Source organism: Rana temporaria, chromosome 2 (genome assembly GCF_905171775.1).
Source record: "Rana temporaria chromosome 2, aRanTem1.1, whole genome shotgun sequence".
Taxonomy (NCBI): domain Eukaryota; kingdom Metazoa; phylum Chordata; class Amphibia; order Anura; family Ranidae; genus Rana; species Rana temporaria.
Window position 1 is genome coordinate 14,622,161 of NC_053490.1, and position 13,563 is coordinate 14,635,723.

At 48.8% G+C, this 13,563-nt stretch overlaps 1 protein-coding gene across 2 annotated transcripts in view; it reads left to right on the forward strand.

The window, feature by feature from the left end:
- Positions 1-1,592: 1,592 nt before the first annotated feature.
- The window catches only part of LOC120928832 (aldehyde dehydrogenase family 3 member B1-like), a 71,711-nt gene continuing 59,740 nt past the window's right edge, over positions 1,593-13,563 (forward strand). The window contains exon 1 of one of the 2 annotated variants that reach the window (XM_040339850.1): positions 1,593-1,729. Coding sequence is in view for 1 of the 2 variants with exons in the window: in XM_040339849.1 (XP_040195783.1) it covers positions 13,214-13,413 (200 nt within the window). In the remaining variant the exon portion in view is untranslated. Of the gene's footprint in view, positions 1,730-13,198; positions 13,414-13,563 lie in introns of those variants that run through there. The other variant, XM_040339849.1, reaches the window with a different exon arrangement.

Consider the following 13,563-nt stretch of genomic DNA (forward strand, 5'->3'; position numbering starts at 1 on the left):
AACTGGGCGTGCCGATGCGCTGGGATGCGTGTTGGTCGTGCGTTCAGCTCGGCGTTCCCTCAATCGCCTGTCAATCTGTACGGACAACAGGATGAGAGCTTCAAGCGTGGCAGGGATGCCAACTCGGGCTAGTTCGTCCTTTAAAGGTTCCGATAGGCCCATCCGGAACTGGTGACGCAGGGCAGCATCATTCCAATTGGTATCGGAGCTCCACTGTCGGAACTCTGCCACGTAGTCTTCTACTGCCCTGCGTCCCTGTTGTAGTGTACTCAATGCCGCTTCTGCGGTTGCCGCCAGCTGGGTGTCTTCATAGATGAGGTCCATTGCTTGGAAGAAGGTAATCAGTGACTCGAGGCAATCCTCCTTACGTTCCAAGAGGCGATGAGCCCAAGTCTGAGGTTCACCTGACAACAGTGCGATAACGAATCCTACTTTTGTGGACTCGAGTGAAAAGGTCCTGGGTTGCAGGGCGAAAAAGAGCTCGCAAGCGTTACGGAAAGCTCTGTACTTGGTTCGGTCCCCAGAAAATCTTTCTGGAGTGGGGACTCTGGGCTCAGGCGGTAGCATCACGACTGAGGGGCCCGAGGAGGTTCCAGATGCGGATGGGGCTGCTGCGGACAAAGTCTGAATGCGCCCTTCCAGGCGGGCATATCCTTCTTGCAGAGTTCTTACAGCGGTTGTGAGGCCGTCCAGGTGACGACATAAGTCCTCCATGGGAGACGCTCCCTGCGTGGGCTCGGACATGGCTGTCCTGTACTGTCACGTACCTGGTGATGGGAGCCCGATGTGCAGGGAGTGGCCTCTCGTAAGCCTCTGACTCAGGAGCCCCTGGTAGAGCAGACAGGGGGTCAAGTGTACAGAGGGGCACAAGTGCCTAGTAGTTGACTGGGTAGTCACTGGAAGCAGGAGCAGGATGAAGCACTGAGGTCCTGGCAGGATGCTGGCAGCAGACTGGAGCAACTGAGTGGCACTTGTGGAGCAGGAATTAAGCGGGTCAGGCAAGCCGGGTCAAACACAGATGAGCAGATTAGAGCCAGAGCAAAGTCCAAAGGGGTAGTCAAGGTTCAGGCCGGGTCGGTATAACAGGCGGGCAAAGACAGAGCCAAGGGTCAAGCAGGTGCGGAGGTCAGACGTAGCCGGGGTCAGAGGCGGGTTGCAAACAAGAGAGGTCAGAGGAAGCCGGGTCAGGTAATCAGGAAACAACAAGTACACAGATGCAGGTTCTCCAGGGAAACGCTGTAGACAGGACAGCAAGCTGGTGAGGGATCAGACTGTTTATATAGGGAGTCTTGGCGCCTAACACTGTCAACGTGCGCGCGCCACTGACGCGCGCGCATGCGCGGAAGCGCGTACTGACACGCGCATGCGCGGGCAAACGCCGGAAACGGATTCTCCTGACACTGGAAGGTCGTCCATGACAAGAGGTCATATGCTGTACAGTGACATTTCTGGAAGAACCCGTCACATCAATAACTGATTAGATTACGTCTGCGCAGAGGGAGTGTGCATTTCTTGGGAAGACTAGGAGGTCAGGTCATATCTCACCCGTCAGGATAACATGGTGAATAATCCATCTGGGAGAGGCGAGATTCATTCACTTTGGAGTAATGAACTCTGAGATCAGGAACAGCTGACAGCAGTGAAATCCTACCGTGTCTGCCGCCGTATCTGTGTGTGCGGTGTGAAATATCCTCCTGGAAGGAACCACTGAGACGTTTGTACTAATCAGGCAAGAACAAGGGTCTACCTTCATAATGGGCAAGGTTATGAAATGTGCAGGACAGGAGTGTGGAGGGTATGACAGTGGGCAGTATGTACCATAGAAGAGTGTGAAGGATATGACAGTGGGCAGTATGTACAGGAAAGAAGTATGGAGGGTATGACAGTGGGCAGTATGTACAGGAGAGGAGTGTGGAGGGTATGACAGTGGGCAGTATGTACCGGAGAACAGTATGACAGTGGGCAGTATGTAAAGGAGAGTAGTGTGGGGGGTATGACAGTGGGCAGTATGTACCGGAGAAGAGTATGACAGTGGGCAGTATGTACAGGAGAGGAGGGTGGGGGCATGACAGTGGGCAGTATGTACAAGAGAGGAGTGTGGGGGTATGACTATGGGCAGTATGTACCGGAGAGGAGTGTGGGGGCATGACAGAGGGCAGTATGTACAGGAGAGCAGTGTGGAAGGTATGACAGTGGGCAGCATGTATAAGAGAGGAGTGTGGGGTATAACAGTAGGCGGTATATACAGGAGAGGAGTGTGGAGGGTATGACAGTGGGCAGTTTGTACTGGAGAGAAGTGAAGGGGTATTACAGTGGGCAGTATGTACAAGAGAGGAGTGTGGGGGTATGACAGTGGGCAGTATGTACAGGAGAGGACTGTGGGGGTATGACAGTGGGCAGTATGTACAAGAGAAGAGTGTGGGGGTATGACAGTTGGCAGTATGTACAAGAGAGGAGTGTGGAGGGTATGACAGTGGGCAGTGCCGGGACAAGGTCACCCGGTGCCCAGGGCGAAGATGAAAAATTGTGCCCCCCGTGAAAAGCTACAGCGCCTACAGACGATGGGATCTATACTAATGCATCAGTGACAGTGCATTATTCCCCTTCCTGCTCCCAGGGCATCCGTCCCTTTGGCCCACCCCTTGTACTGGCCCTGACAGTGGGCAGTATGTACAGGAGAGGTGTGTGGAGGGTATGACAGTGGGCAGTATGTACTGGAGAAGAGTGTGAAGGGTATGACAGTGGGCAGTATGTACAGGAGAGGAGTGTGGAGGTTATGACAGTGGGCAGTATGTACCGGAGAAGAGTAGGACAGTGGGCAGTATGTACAGGAGAGAAGTGAGGGAGTATGACAGTGGGCAGTATGTACAAGAGAGGAGTGTGGGGGTATGACAGTGGTCAGTATGTACAGGAGAGGTGTGTGGAGGGTATGACAGTGGGCAGTATGTACAAGAGAGGAGTGTGGGGGTATGACAGTGGGCAGTATGTACAGAAGAGGAGTGTAGAGGGTATAACAGTGGGCAGTATGTACAGGAGAGCAGTGTGGAAGGTATGACAGTGGGCAGCATGTATAAGAGAGGAGTGTGGGGTATAACAGTAGGCGGTATATACAGGAGAGGAGTGTGGGGGTATGACAGTGGGCAGTTTGTACTGGAGAGAAGTGAGGGAGTATGACAGTGGGCAGTATGTACAAGAGAGGAGTGTGGAGGGTATGACAGTGGGCAGTATGTACAGAAGAGGAGTGTAGAGGGTATAACCGTGGGCAGTATGTACAAGAGAGGAGTGTGGAGGGTATAACAGTGGGCAGTATGTACAGGAGAGGAGTGTGGAGGGTGTGACAGACGGCAGTATGTAAAGGAGAGGAGTGTGGAGGGTATAACAGTGGGCAGTATGTACAAGAGAGGAGCGTGGGGGGTGTGACAGAGGGCACTATGTACATCATGCCTCCATAATGTACACACCGAGCCTCACACACTGCCTACATAATGTACGTGAATTGCAAACCAAGGCCAGAGTGAGGTGTTCTGGGAATTGTGTCCATGAAAGTAATTTTGGAGAGTTTTTGTTTTGCTTTTCTTCAAAGGAAAACAGAAATTGGATAATATTGGGGACCTGACCAAGACGTTTGATGTTTTCTTGTGTGTAGAACACTCGGGCGTTGGGTTGCGTCATTGTGCGTTACCTCATGCGGTGATATTGTGAAATATATTGCCTTGTTTTGCTGTCTCGTGCCCGGACATCATTTGGGGAAGTTAATGCTAATGATTGCACAGTACGAATGTTCTCTGTCACTTGGCACAATGACCTGGGGGCACACCATCTAGTGACCCTAAGATTGGCCTTGATGCCCATCTTATAGCCCTTTGGCACTCTGTTTTTAAATGCCACTTTATTCATTGACATAACTCTATAGACCCAATCTATCCAGACAGTACGGTCACCTACTGACCTGGCACCATCCACAGGCAGCTTTACTCAATTGGCACAAATGTTGAATCCAACACAAGGGGCAAGAGGGCTGTAAGCTGCCCATAAAACACCAGCTTGACCCGCCTGATATAATAAAAAAAATTACCGTATTTATCGGCGTATACCGCGCACTATTTTGCCCTGAAAATCAGGGCAAAATCGTGGGTGCGCGGTATACGCCGATACCCGCTTTCCCGCGCTGAATTTGAATACTGCGCCGGCATATACCGAGCGCAGTACACTCGTGTATCTTCGGGCAGTTTCAGCGCCTCTCGCGCTGACGTCCTGGACGTACAGGACGTCAGCGCGAGAGTAGCCGAGCCTGCCCGACAATACACGAGTGTACTGCGCTCGGTAAATGTCGGCGCAGTATTCAAGCTCGGCACGGGAAATGAGCGGGGAGGACGCGAGGACGCCGCAGAAGGACGCCGGACCCAACAAAGAGGACACCCGAAGCCGCAGACGGACGCCGGACCCGACGAAGAGGACACCCGAAGCCGCAGACGGACGCCGGACCCGACGGAGAGGACACCCGAAGCCGCAGACGGACGCCGGACCCGACGAGGCCGCCGATGGACGCCGCGGAAGACACCAAAACTGTAAGTACAAAAAATCTTTTTTTCACAGGAATCCGAGTCAAGTTTAGGGGTGCGCGCTATACGCCGGAGCGCGCTATACCCCGATAAATACGGTATGTATGATTGTATATGATTAAGGGTGGACATACACACTACAGCCCAGATCCTTTTCTTCTCAGGTCCCCCGCCGAGCTTCTGGCCCCTCCCTCCAGTCCGAAGTGCCCCCCCAGAGCAAGCAACTTGCAATGGGGCCACCAAAGCAAGTGTTCTTTTAGACACAGAGCTGCTGCTCGGCCCTGCCCCCTCTCTCTCCTTATTGGCTTATTGGCTGTGACTGACAAAAAAGTGCCTTGAAAAAGTATTCATACCCCCTTGAAATTTTCCAAATTTTGTCATGTTACAACTAAATAACGTAATTGTATTCTATTGGGATTTTATGTGATAGACCAACAGAAAGTGACACATAATTGTGAAATGGAAGAAAAATGATAAATGGTTTTCAAAATTTGTTACAAATAATTATCTGAAAAGTGTGGCATGCATTTGTATTTAGCCACCTTTACTCTGATAACTAAAATCTAGTGAACCAATAGACTTCAGAAGTCATCTAATTAGTAAGTAGAGTCCACCTGTGTGTAATTTAATCTCAATTTAAATACAGCTGTTCTGTGAAGCCCTCAGAGGTTTGTTAGAGAACTTTAGTGAATAAACAGCATCATGAAGGCCAATGAACACACCAGACAGGTCAGGGATAAAGCTGTGGAGAAGTATAAAGCAGGGTTAGGTTATAAAAAAAATCTCCCAAGCTTTGAACATCTCACAGAGCTTCTGTTCAATCCATCATCTGAAAATGGAAAGAGTATGGCACAACTGCAAACCTACCAAGACATGGCCGTCCACCTAAACTGACCAGGCTGGGCAAGGAGAGCATTCATCAGAGAAAGAGTCAAGAGGCCCATGGTAACTCTGGAGGAGCTGCAGAGATCCACAGCTCAGGTGGGAGAATCTGTCCACAGGACAACTATTAGTGGTCTCTCCACAAATCTGCCCTTTTTGGAAGAGAGATAAGAAGAAAGACATTGGTGAAAGAAAGACATAAGAAGTCCCATTTGCAGTTTGTGAGAAGCCATGTGGGGGACACAGCAAACATGTGGAAGAGGGTGCTCTGGTCAGATGAGACCAAAGTTGAACTTTTTGGCCTAAAAGCAAAACGCTATGTGTGGCGGAAAACTAACACTGCACATCACTCTGAACACACCATCCCCACTGTGAAACATGGTGGTGGCAGCATCATGTTATGGGGATGCTTTTCTTCAGCAGGGACAGGGAAGCTTGTCAGAGTTGATGGGAAGATGGATGGAGCCAAATACAGGACAATCTTAGAAGAAAACCTGATAGAGTCCGCAAAAGACTTGAGACTGGGGGGGGGGGGGGGGAGGTTCACCTTCCAGCAGGACAACGACCCTAAAGTACAGCCAGAGCTACAATGGAATGGTTTAGATCAAAGCATATTCATGTGTTAGAATGGCCCAGTCACAGTCCAGACCTAAATCACATTGAGAATCTGTGGCAAGACTTAAAAATTGCTGTTCACAGACGCTCTCCATCCAATCTGACAGAGCTTGAGATATTTTGCAAAGAAGAATGTGCAAAAATGTCCCTCTCTAGGGCCCAGATTCTCGTAGATGGGCGCAAAAATGTGCGGGCGTAACGTATCTCATTTACGTTACGCCGCCGCAAGTTTTTCAGGCAAGTGCTTTATTCACAAAGCACTTGCCTGTAAAGTTGCGGCGGCGTAGCGTAAATCACAGGGCGGCATTCAAATTCGGCACGTAGGGGGCATGTTTCATTTAAATGAACCGCGTCCCCGCGCGGAACGAACTGGGCATGCGCCGTTCCCAAAATTTCCCGGCGTGCATTGCTTCAAATGACGTCGCAAGGACGTCATTGTTTTTGACGTGGACGTAAATTACGTCCAGCACCATTCACGGACGACTTACGCAAACAACGTAATTTTATACATTTTCGACGTGGGAACGACGGCCATACTTAACATTGGCTGCGCTTCATATAGCAGGGGCAACTTTACGCTGGGAAAAGTCTCCTGTAGTATGTCTGCAGTCACTGACTATGACCTGTAGTATGTCTGCAGTCTCTGACCATCTCCTGTAGTATGTCTGCAGTCTCTGACCGTCTCCTGTAGTATGTCTGCAGTCTCTGACTATCTCCTGTATCATGTCTGCAGTCCCTGATCATCTCCTGTACTAGGACTGCAGTCTCTGACCATCTTCTGTAGTATGTCTGCAGTCTCTGACCATCTCCTGTAGTATGTCTGCAGTCTCTGACCATCTCCTGTAGTATGTCTGCAGTCTCTGACCATCTCCTGTAGTATGTCTGCAGTCTCTGACCATCTCATGTAGTATGTCTGTAGTCTCTAAACATCACCTTTATTATGTCTGCAGTCTCTGACCATCTCCTGTAGTATGTCTGCAGTCACTGACTATGACCTGTAGTATGTCTGCAGTCTCTGACCATCTCCTGTAGTATGTCTGCAGTCTCTGACCGTCGAATGTAGTATGTCTGCAGTCACTGACTATGACCTGTAGTATGTCTGCAGTCTCTGACCATCTCCTGTAGTATGTCTGCAGTATCTGATCATCTCCTATAGTATGTCTGCAGTCTCTGACCATCTCCTGTAGTATGTCTGCAGTCTCTGACCATCTCATGTAGTATGTCTGTAGTCTCTAAACATCACCTTTATTATGTCTGCAGTCTCTGACCATCTCCTGTAGTATGTCTGCAGTCACTGACTATGACCTGTATTATGTCTGCAGTCTCTGACCATCTCATGTAGTATGTCTGCAGTCTCTGACCATCTCGTGTAGTATGTCTGTAGTCTCTAAACATCACCTTTATTATGTCTGCAGTCTCTGACCATCTCCTGTAGTATGTCTGCAGTCACTGACTATGACCTGTAGTATGTCTGCAGTCTCTGACCATCTCGTGTAGTATGTCTGTAGTCTCTAAACATCACCTTTATTATGTCTGCAGTCTCTGACCATCTCCTGTAGTATGTCTGCAGTCACTGACTATGACCTGTAGTATGTCTGCAGTCTCTGACCATCTCCTGTAGTATGTCTGCAGTCTCTGACCGTCGAATGTAGTATGTCTGCAGTCACTGACTATGACCTGTAGTATGTCTGCAGTCTCTGACCATCTCCTGTAGTATGTCTGCAGTATCTGATCATCTCCTATAGTATGTCTGCAGTCTCTGACCATCTCCTGTAGTATGTCTGCAGTCTCTGACCCTCTCCTGTAGTATGTCTGCAGTCACTGACTATGACCTGTAGTATGTCTGCAGTCTCTGACCATCTCCTGTAGTATGTCTGCAGTCTCTGACCGTCGAATGTAGTATGTCTGCAGTCACTGACTATGACCTGTAGTATGTCTGCAGTATCTGATCATCTCCTATAGTATGTCTGCAGTCTCTGACCATCTCCTGTAGTATGTCTGCAGTCTCTGACCATCTCATGTAGTATGTCTGTAGTCTCTAAACATCACCTTTATTATGTCTGCAGTCTCTGACCATCTCCTGTAGTATGTCTGCAGTCACTGACTATGACCTGTATTATGTCTGCAGTCTCTGACCATCTCATGTAGTATGTCTGCAGTCTCTGACCATCTCGTGTAGTATGTCTGTAGTCTCTAAACATCACCTTTATTATGTCTGCAGTCTCTGACCATCTCCTGTAGTATGTCTGCAGTCACTGACTATGACCTGTAGTATGTCTGCAGTCTCTAAACATCACCTGTATTATGTCTGCAGTCTCTGACCATCTCCTGTAGTATGTCTGCAGTCTCTGACCATCTCATGTAGTATGTCTGTAGTCTCTAAACATCACCTTTATTATGTCTGCAGTCTCTGACCATCTCCTGTAGTATGTCTGCAGTCACTGACTATGACCTGTATTATGTCTGCAGTCTCTGACCATCTCATGTAGTATGTCTGCAGTCTCTGACCATCTCCTGTAGTATGTCTGCAGTCACTGACCGTCGAATGTAGTATGTCTGCAGTCTCTGACCATCTCCTGTAGTATGTCTGCAGTCTCTAAACATCACCTGTATTATGTCTGCAGTCTCTGACCATCTCCTGTAGTATGTCTGCAGTCTCTGACCATCTCATGTAGTATGTCTGTAGTCTCTAAACATCACCTTTATTATGTCTGCAGTCTCTGACCATCTCCTGTAGTATGTCTGCAGTCACTGACTATGACCTGTATTATGTCTGCAGTCTCTGACCATCTCATGTAGTATGTCTGCAGTCTCTGACCATCTCCTGTAGTATGTCTGCAGTCACTGACTATGACCTGTATTATGTCTGCAGTCTTTGACCATCTCCTGTAGTATGTCTGCAGTCTCTGACCGTCGAATGTAGTATGTCTGCAGTCTCTGACCATCTCCTGTAGTATGTCTGCAGTCACTGACTATGACCTGTATTATGTCTGCAGTCTCTGACCATCTCATGTAGTATGTCTGCAGTCTCTGACCATCTCCTGTAGTATGTCTGCAGTCACTGACTATGACCTGTAGTATGTCTGCAGTCTCTGACCATCTCCTGTAGTATGTCTGCAGTCTCTGACCGTCGAATGTAGTATGTCTGCAGTCTCTGACCATCTCCTGTAGTATGTCTGCAGTATCTGATCATCTCCTATAGTATGTCTGCAGTCTCTGACCATCTCATGTAGTATGTCTGCAGTCTCTGACCATCTCGTGTAGTATGTCTGCAGTCTCTAAACATCACCTTTATTATGTCTGCAGTCTCTGACCATCTCCTGTAGTATGTCTGCAGTCACTGACTATGACCTGTAGTATGTCTGCAGTCTCTGACCATCTCCTGTAGTGTGTCTGCAGTATCTGATCATCTCCTATAGTATGTCTGCAGTCTCTGACCATCTCATGTAGTATGTCTGTAGTCTCTAAACATCACCTTTATTATGTCTGCAGTCTCTGACCATCTCCTGTAGTATGTCTGCAGTCTCTGACCATCTCATGTAGTATGTCTGCAGTCTCTGACCATCTCGTGTAGTATGTCTGCAGTCTCTAAACATCACCTGTATTATGTCTGCAGTCTCTGACCATCTCCTGTAGTATGTCTGCAGTCTCTGACCATCTCCTGTAGTATGTCTGCAGTCTCTGACCGTCGAATGTAGTATGTCTGCAGTCACTGACTATGACCTGTAGTATGTCTGCAGTCTCTGACCATCTCCTGTAGTGTGTCTGCAGTATCTGATCATCTCCTATAGTATGTCTGCAGTCTCTGACCATCTCATGTAGTATGTCTGCAGTCTCTGACCATCTCATGTAGTATGTCTGTAGTCTCTAAACATCACCTTTATTATGTCTGCAGTCTCTGACCATCTCCTGTAGTATGTCTGCAGTCTCTGACCATCTCATGTAGTATGTCTGCAGTCTCTGACCATCTCGTGTAGTATGTCTGCAGTCTCTAAACATCACCTGTATTATGTCTGCAGTCTCTGACCATCTCCTGTAGTATGTCTGCAGTCTCTGACCGTCGAATGTAGTATGTCTGCAGTCACTGACTATGACCTGTAGTATGTCTGCAGTCTCTGACCATCTCCTGTAGTGTGTCTGCAGTATCTGATCATCTCCTATAGTATGTCTGCAGTCTCTGACCATCTCATGTAGTATGTCTGCAGTCTCTGACCATCTCATGTAGTATGTCTGTAGTCTCTAAACATCACCTTTATTATGTCTGCAGTCTCTGACCATCTCCTGTATTATGTCTGCAGTCTCTGACCATCTCCTATAGTATGTCTGCAGTCTCTGACCATCTCATGTAGTATGTCTGTAGTCTCTAAACATCACCTTTATTATGTCTGCAGTCTCTGACCATCTCATGTAGTATGTCTGTAGTCTCTAAACATCACCTTTATTATGTCTGCAGTCTCTGACCGTCTCTTGTAGTATGTCTGCAGTTTCTGATCGGGACAGTCCCTCCAAATCAGGGACAGTTGGGATCTACCACGTGTCCTGAATTGCCCGGGGCAGTCCCACATTTTGAAAGTCTGCTCTGGGTCCCTGGCAGCTTCATTCTGGGACAATACAGTGTCCCGAAATGAAACTGACACAGCCATGGGGGGGGGGGGGGGCGGACTGGGCCCGGGGGGCAGGCCACGGCCACCGCATCGCTGCTTTACTCACTGACAGTACTTGTCCTGCCCAGCCGAGACCCATTTTACCTTCTTTCATCGCTGGCTCTACACTGCCCTAAACTGGTTGCTAGGTCTACCTGCCGCCTGGCGTCTAGCAACCAGTGAGGTCTTATCACCACAGAGCGAGGCTGAGGCCCCAGCATTCAGCGTGGAGGAGGATTCAACGTCCTCCTCCTCCTCCTCCGGGCCAATCTGATGCCCCCAAAAAAGGCCGCCACATCACCGCTTTGCACACTGACAGTACTTGTCCTGAATGTCTGGAGGAGCACAATCCCTGCCCCCTGCTTGTGATTGGAGAAATCATAAATCCCACCTCTTGTGTCCAATCACTGTGCTGTGATTCGTTACAGCACAAGCTGATTTTTGGGAAGGGAAGGTGTCCCTGAATGGTAGTTTGGAAATGTGGTCACCCTAGTGTCATGAGGCACTGACTGCACAGAGGACAGGAGGAGAGATGGGAGGAGGACACATCCTTAGATCACAGGGGTTCATGCTGGGACTTATAGTCCTTCACTTTTGGGGGCTGTAACTCAGAAAAAAGTGGAGGACTACTACAGGTCCCAGCATGAACCCCTCAGGGCTGAAAATGTGACACCCCCAACTAGTGAAGAACTATAAATCCCAGCATGAACCTGTGAAATCTAAGGGTTTACACCCTTAGAGCTCAAGGGTTCATGCTGGGACTTGTAGTCTTTACATTTTGAGGGGGAATCACACCCATAGATCTCAGGGGTTCATGCTGGGACTTGTAATCCATCACTTTGGGGGGGGGGGGTCACATCCTTAGATATGAGGGGTTCATGCTGGGACTTGTAGTCTATCACTTTTGGGGGGTCACATCCTTAGATTTCAGGGGTTCATGCTGGGACTTGTAGTCCATCACTTTTGGGGGGTCACATACTTAGATTTCAGGGGTTCATGCTGGGACTTGTAATCCATCACTTTGGGGGGGGGGGGTCACATCCTTAGATATGAGGGGTTCATGCTGGGACTTGTAGTCTATCACTTTTGGGGGGTCACATCCTTAGATTTCAGGGGTTCATGCTGGGACTTGTAGTCCATCACTTTTGGGGGGTCACATACTTAGATTTCAGGGGTTCATGCTGGGACTTGTAGTCCATCACTTTTGGGGGGTCACATACTTAGATTTCAGGGGTTCATGCTGGGACTTGTAGTCCATCACTTTTTGGGGGTCACATCCTTAGATTTCAGGGGTTTGTGCTGGGACTTGTAGTCCTTCAATTTTGGGGGGTAGTCACACCCATAGATATCAGGGGTTCATGCTGGGATTTGTAGTGCTTCAATTTGGAGGGTCACATCCGCAGGTCTCAAGGGTTCATGCTGGGACTTGTAGTCTATCACTTTTGGGGGGGTCAGATCTTTGGATATCAGGGGTTCAAGCTGGGACTTGTAGTCCTTCACTTTTGGGGAATGTGACCCCCAAAAGTGAAGGACTACAGGTCTCAGCATGAATCCCTCAGAGCTTAAGATGTGACGCAACTCCCCCCCCCCCACCAACTAGGGAACAACTACAGCTCCCAGCATGAACCCATGAAATCTATGGGATAACACCCTTAGATCTCAGGGGTTCATGCTGGGACTTGTAGTGCTTAAATTTTGGGGGGTGGGGGAGTCACATCCATAGATCTCAGGAGATAATGCTGGGGCTTGTAGTCCTTCAATTTTTCTTGGGGGGGGGGGGTCACATCCATAGATATCAGGGGTCCATGTTGGGACTTGTAGTCCATCACTTTTGGAGGGAAGACACATCCTTAGACATCATGGGTTCATGTTGGGACTTGTAGTCCATCACTTTTGTGATGGGGGGGGGTCACATCCTTAGATATCAGGGGTCCATGTTGGGACTTGTAGTCCATCACTTTTGTGATGGGGGGGGGTCACATCCTTAGATATCAGGGGTCCATGTTGGGACTTGTAGTCCATCACTTTTGGGGGGGGTCACATCTTTAGATATCAGGGGTCCATGTTGGGACTTGTAGTCCATCACTTTTTGGGGGGCAAGACACATCCTTAGACATCATGAGTTCATGTTGGGACTTGTAGTCCATCACTTTTTGGGGGGGGGGTCACATCCTTAGATATCAGGGGTCCATGACACCCACCACAAAAATTGGCAAAAAAAAAAAATTCAACCAATGAATGAGCTTACGTTCATATGTCTGTAAACGCCATATATGCGTAAACGCACATAAATAGTAATAACACACAAAATGTGCATTATTTTTACTCTGGATTTTTTTTTTTTGCTTCTGGAGGAAAGATCCGGCGTAGATGGGAGTGTTTCTCTCAGCCGCGTACATGCAGCCTTGGTGACCGGCGCTGTCATCACATTGGGTGACGTTATATCAGTCCCGCGTCTTGTGTGTGAGATGAGAGATCCCTCCTCCCGGGTGATCCGTATGGATAATAGAAATGGTGGGATCTCCCGGGAGGGAATACACAAAGACACTTGTCCACATTCAAGGCTTCACTAATCTGTACAGCAAACACAATGTGACCGATGAGGAATTCATTACACAAGAACTGCGTCCCTCCCCTCCCCCTCCCTACTTCCTCCTCAGCGTTCTCCTTCCTCTCAGTGTCAGCTGTCTGGGGAGAGCGCAGGATCACAGGTAATACAATCTACTGCATTCACCACACACTGCCTGGAATCTGTACACACTGAGACACACACTGCCTGGAATCTCTACACACTGAGACACACACTGCCTGGAATCTCTACACACTGAGACACACACTGACTGGAATCTGTACACACTGAG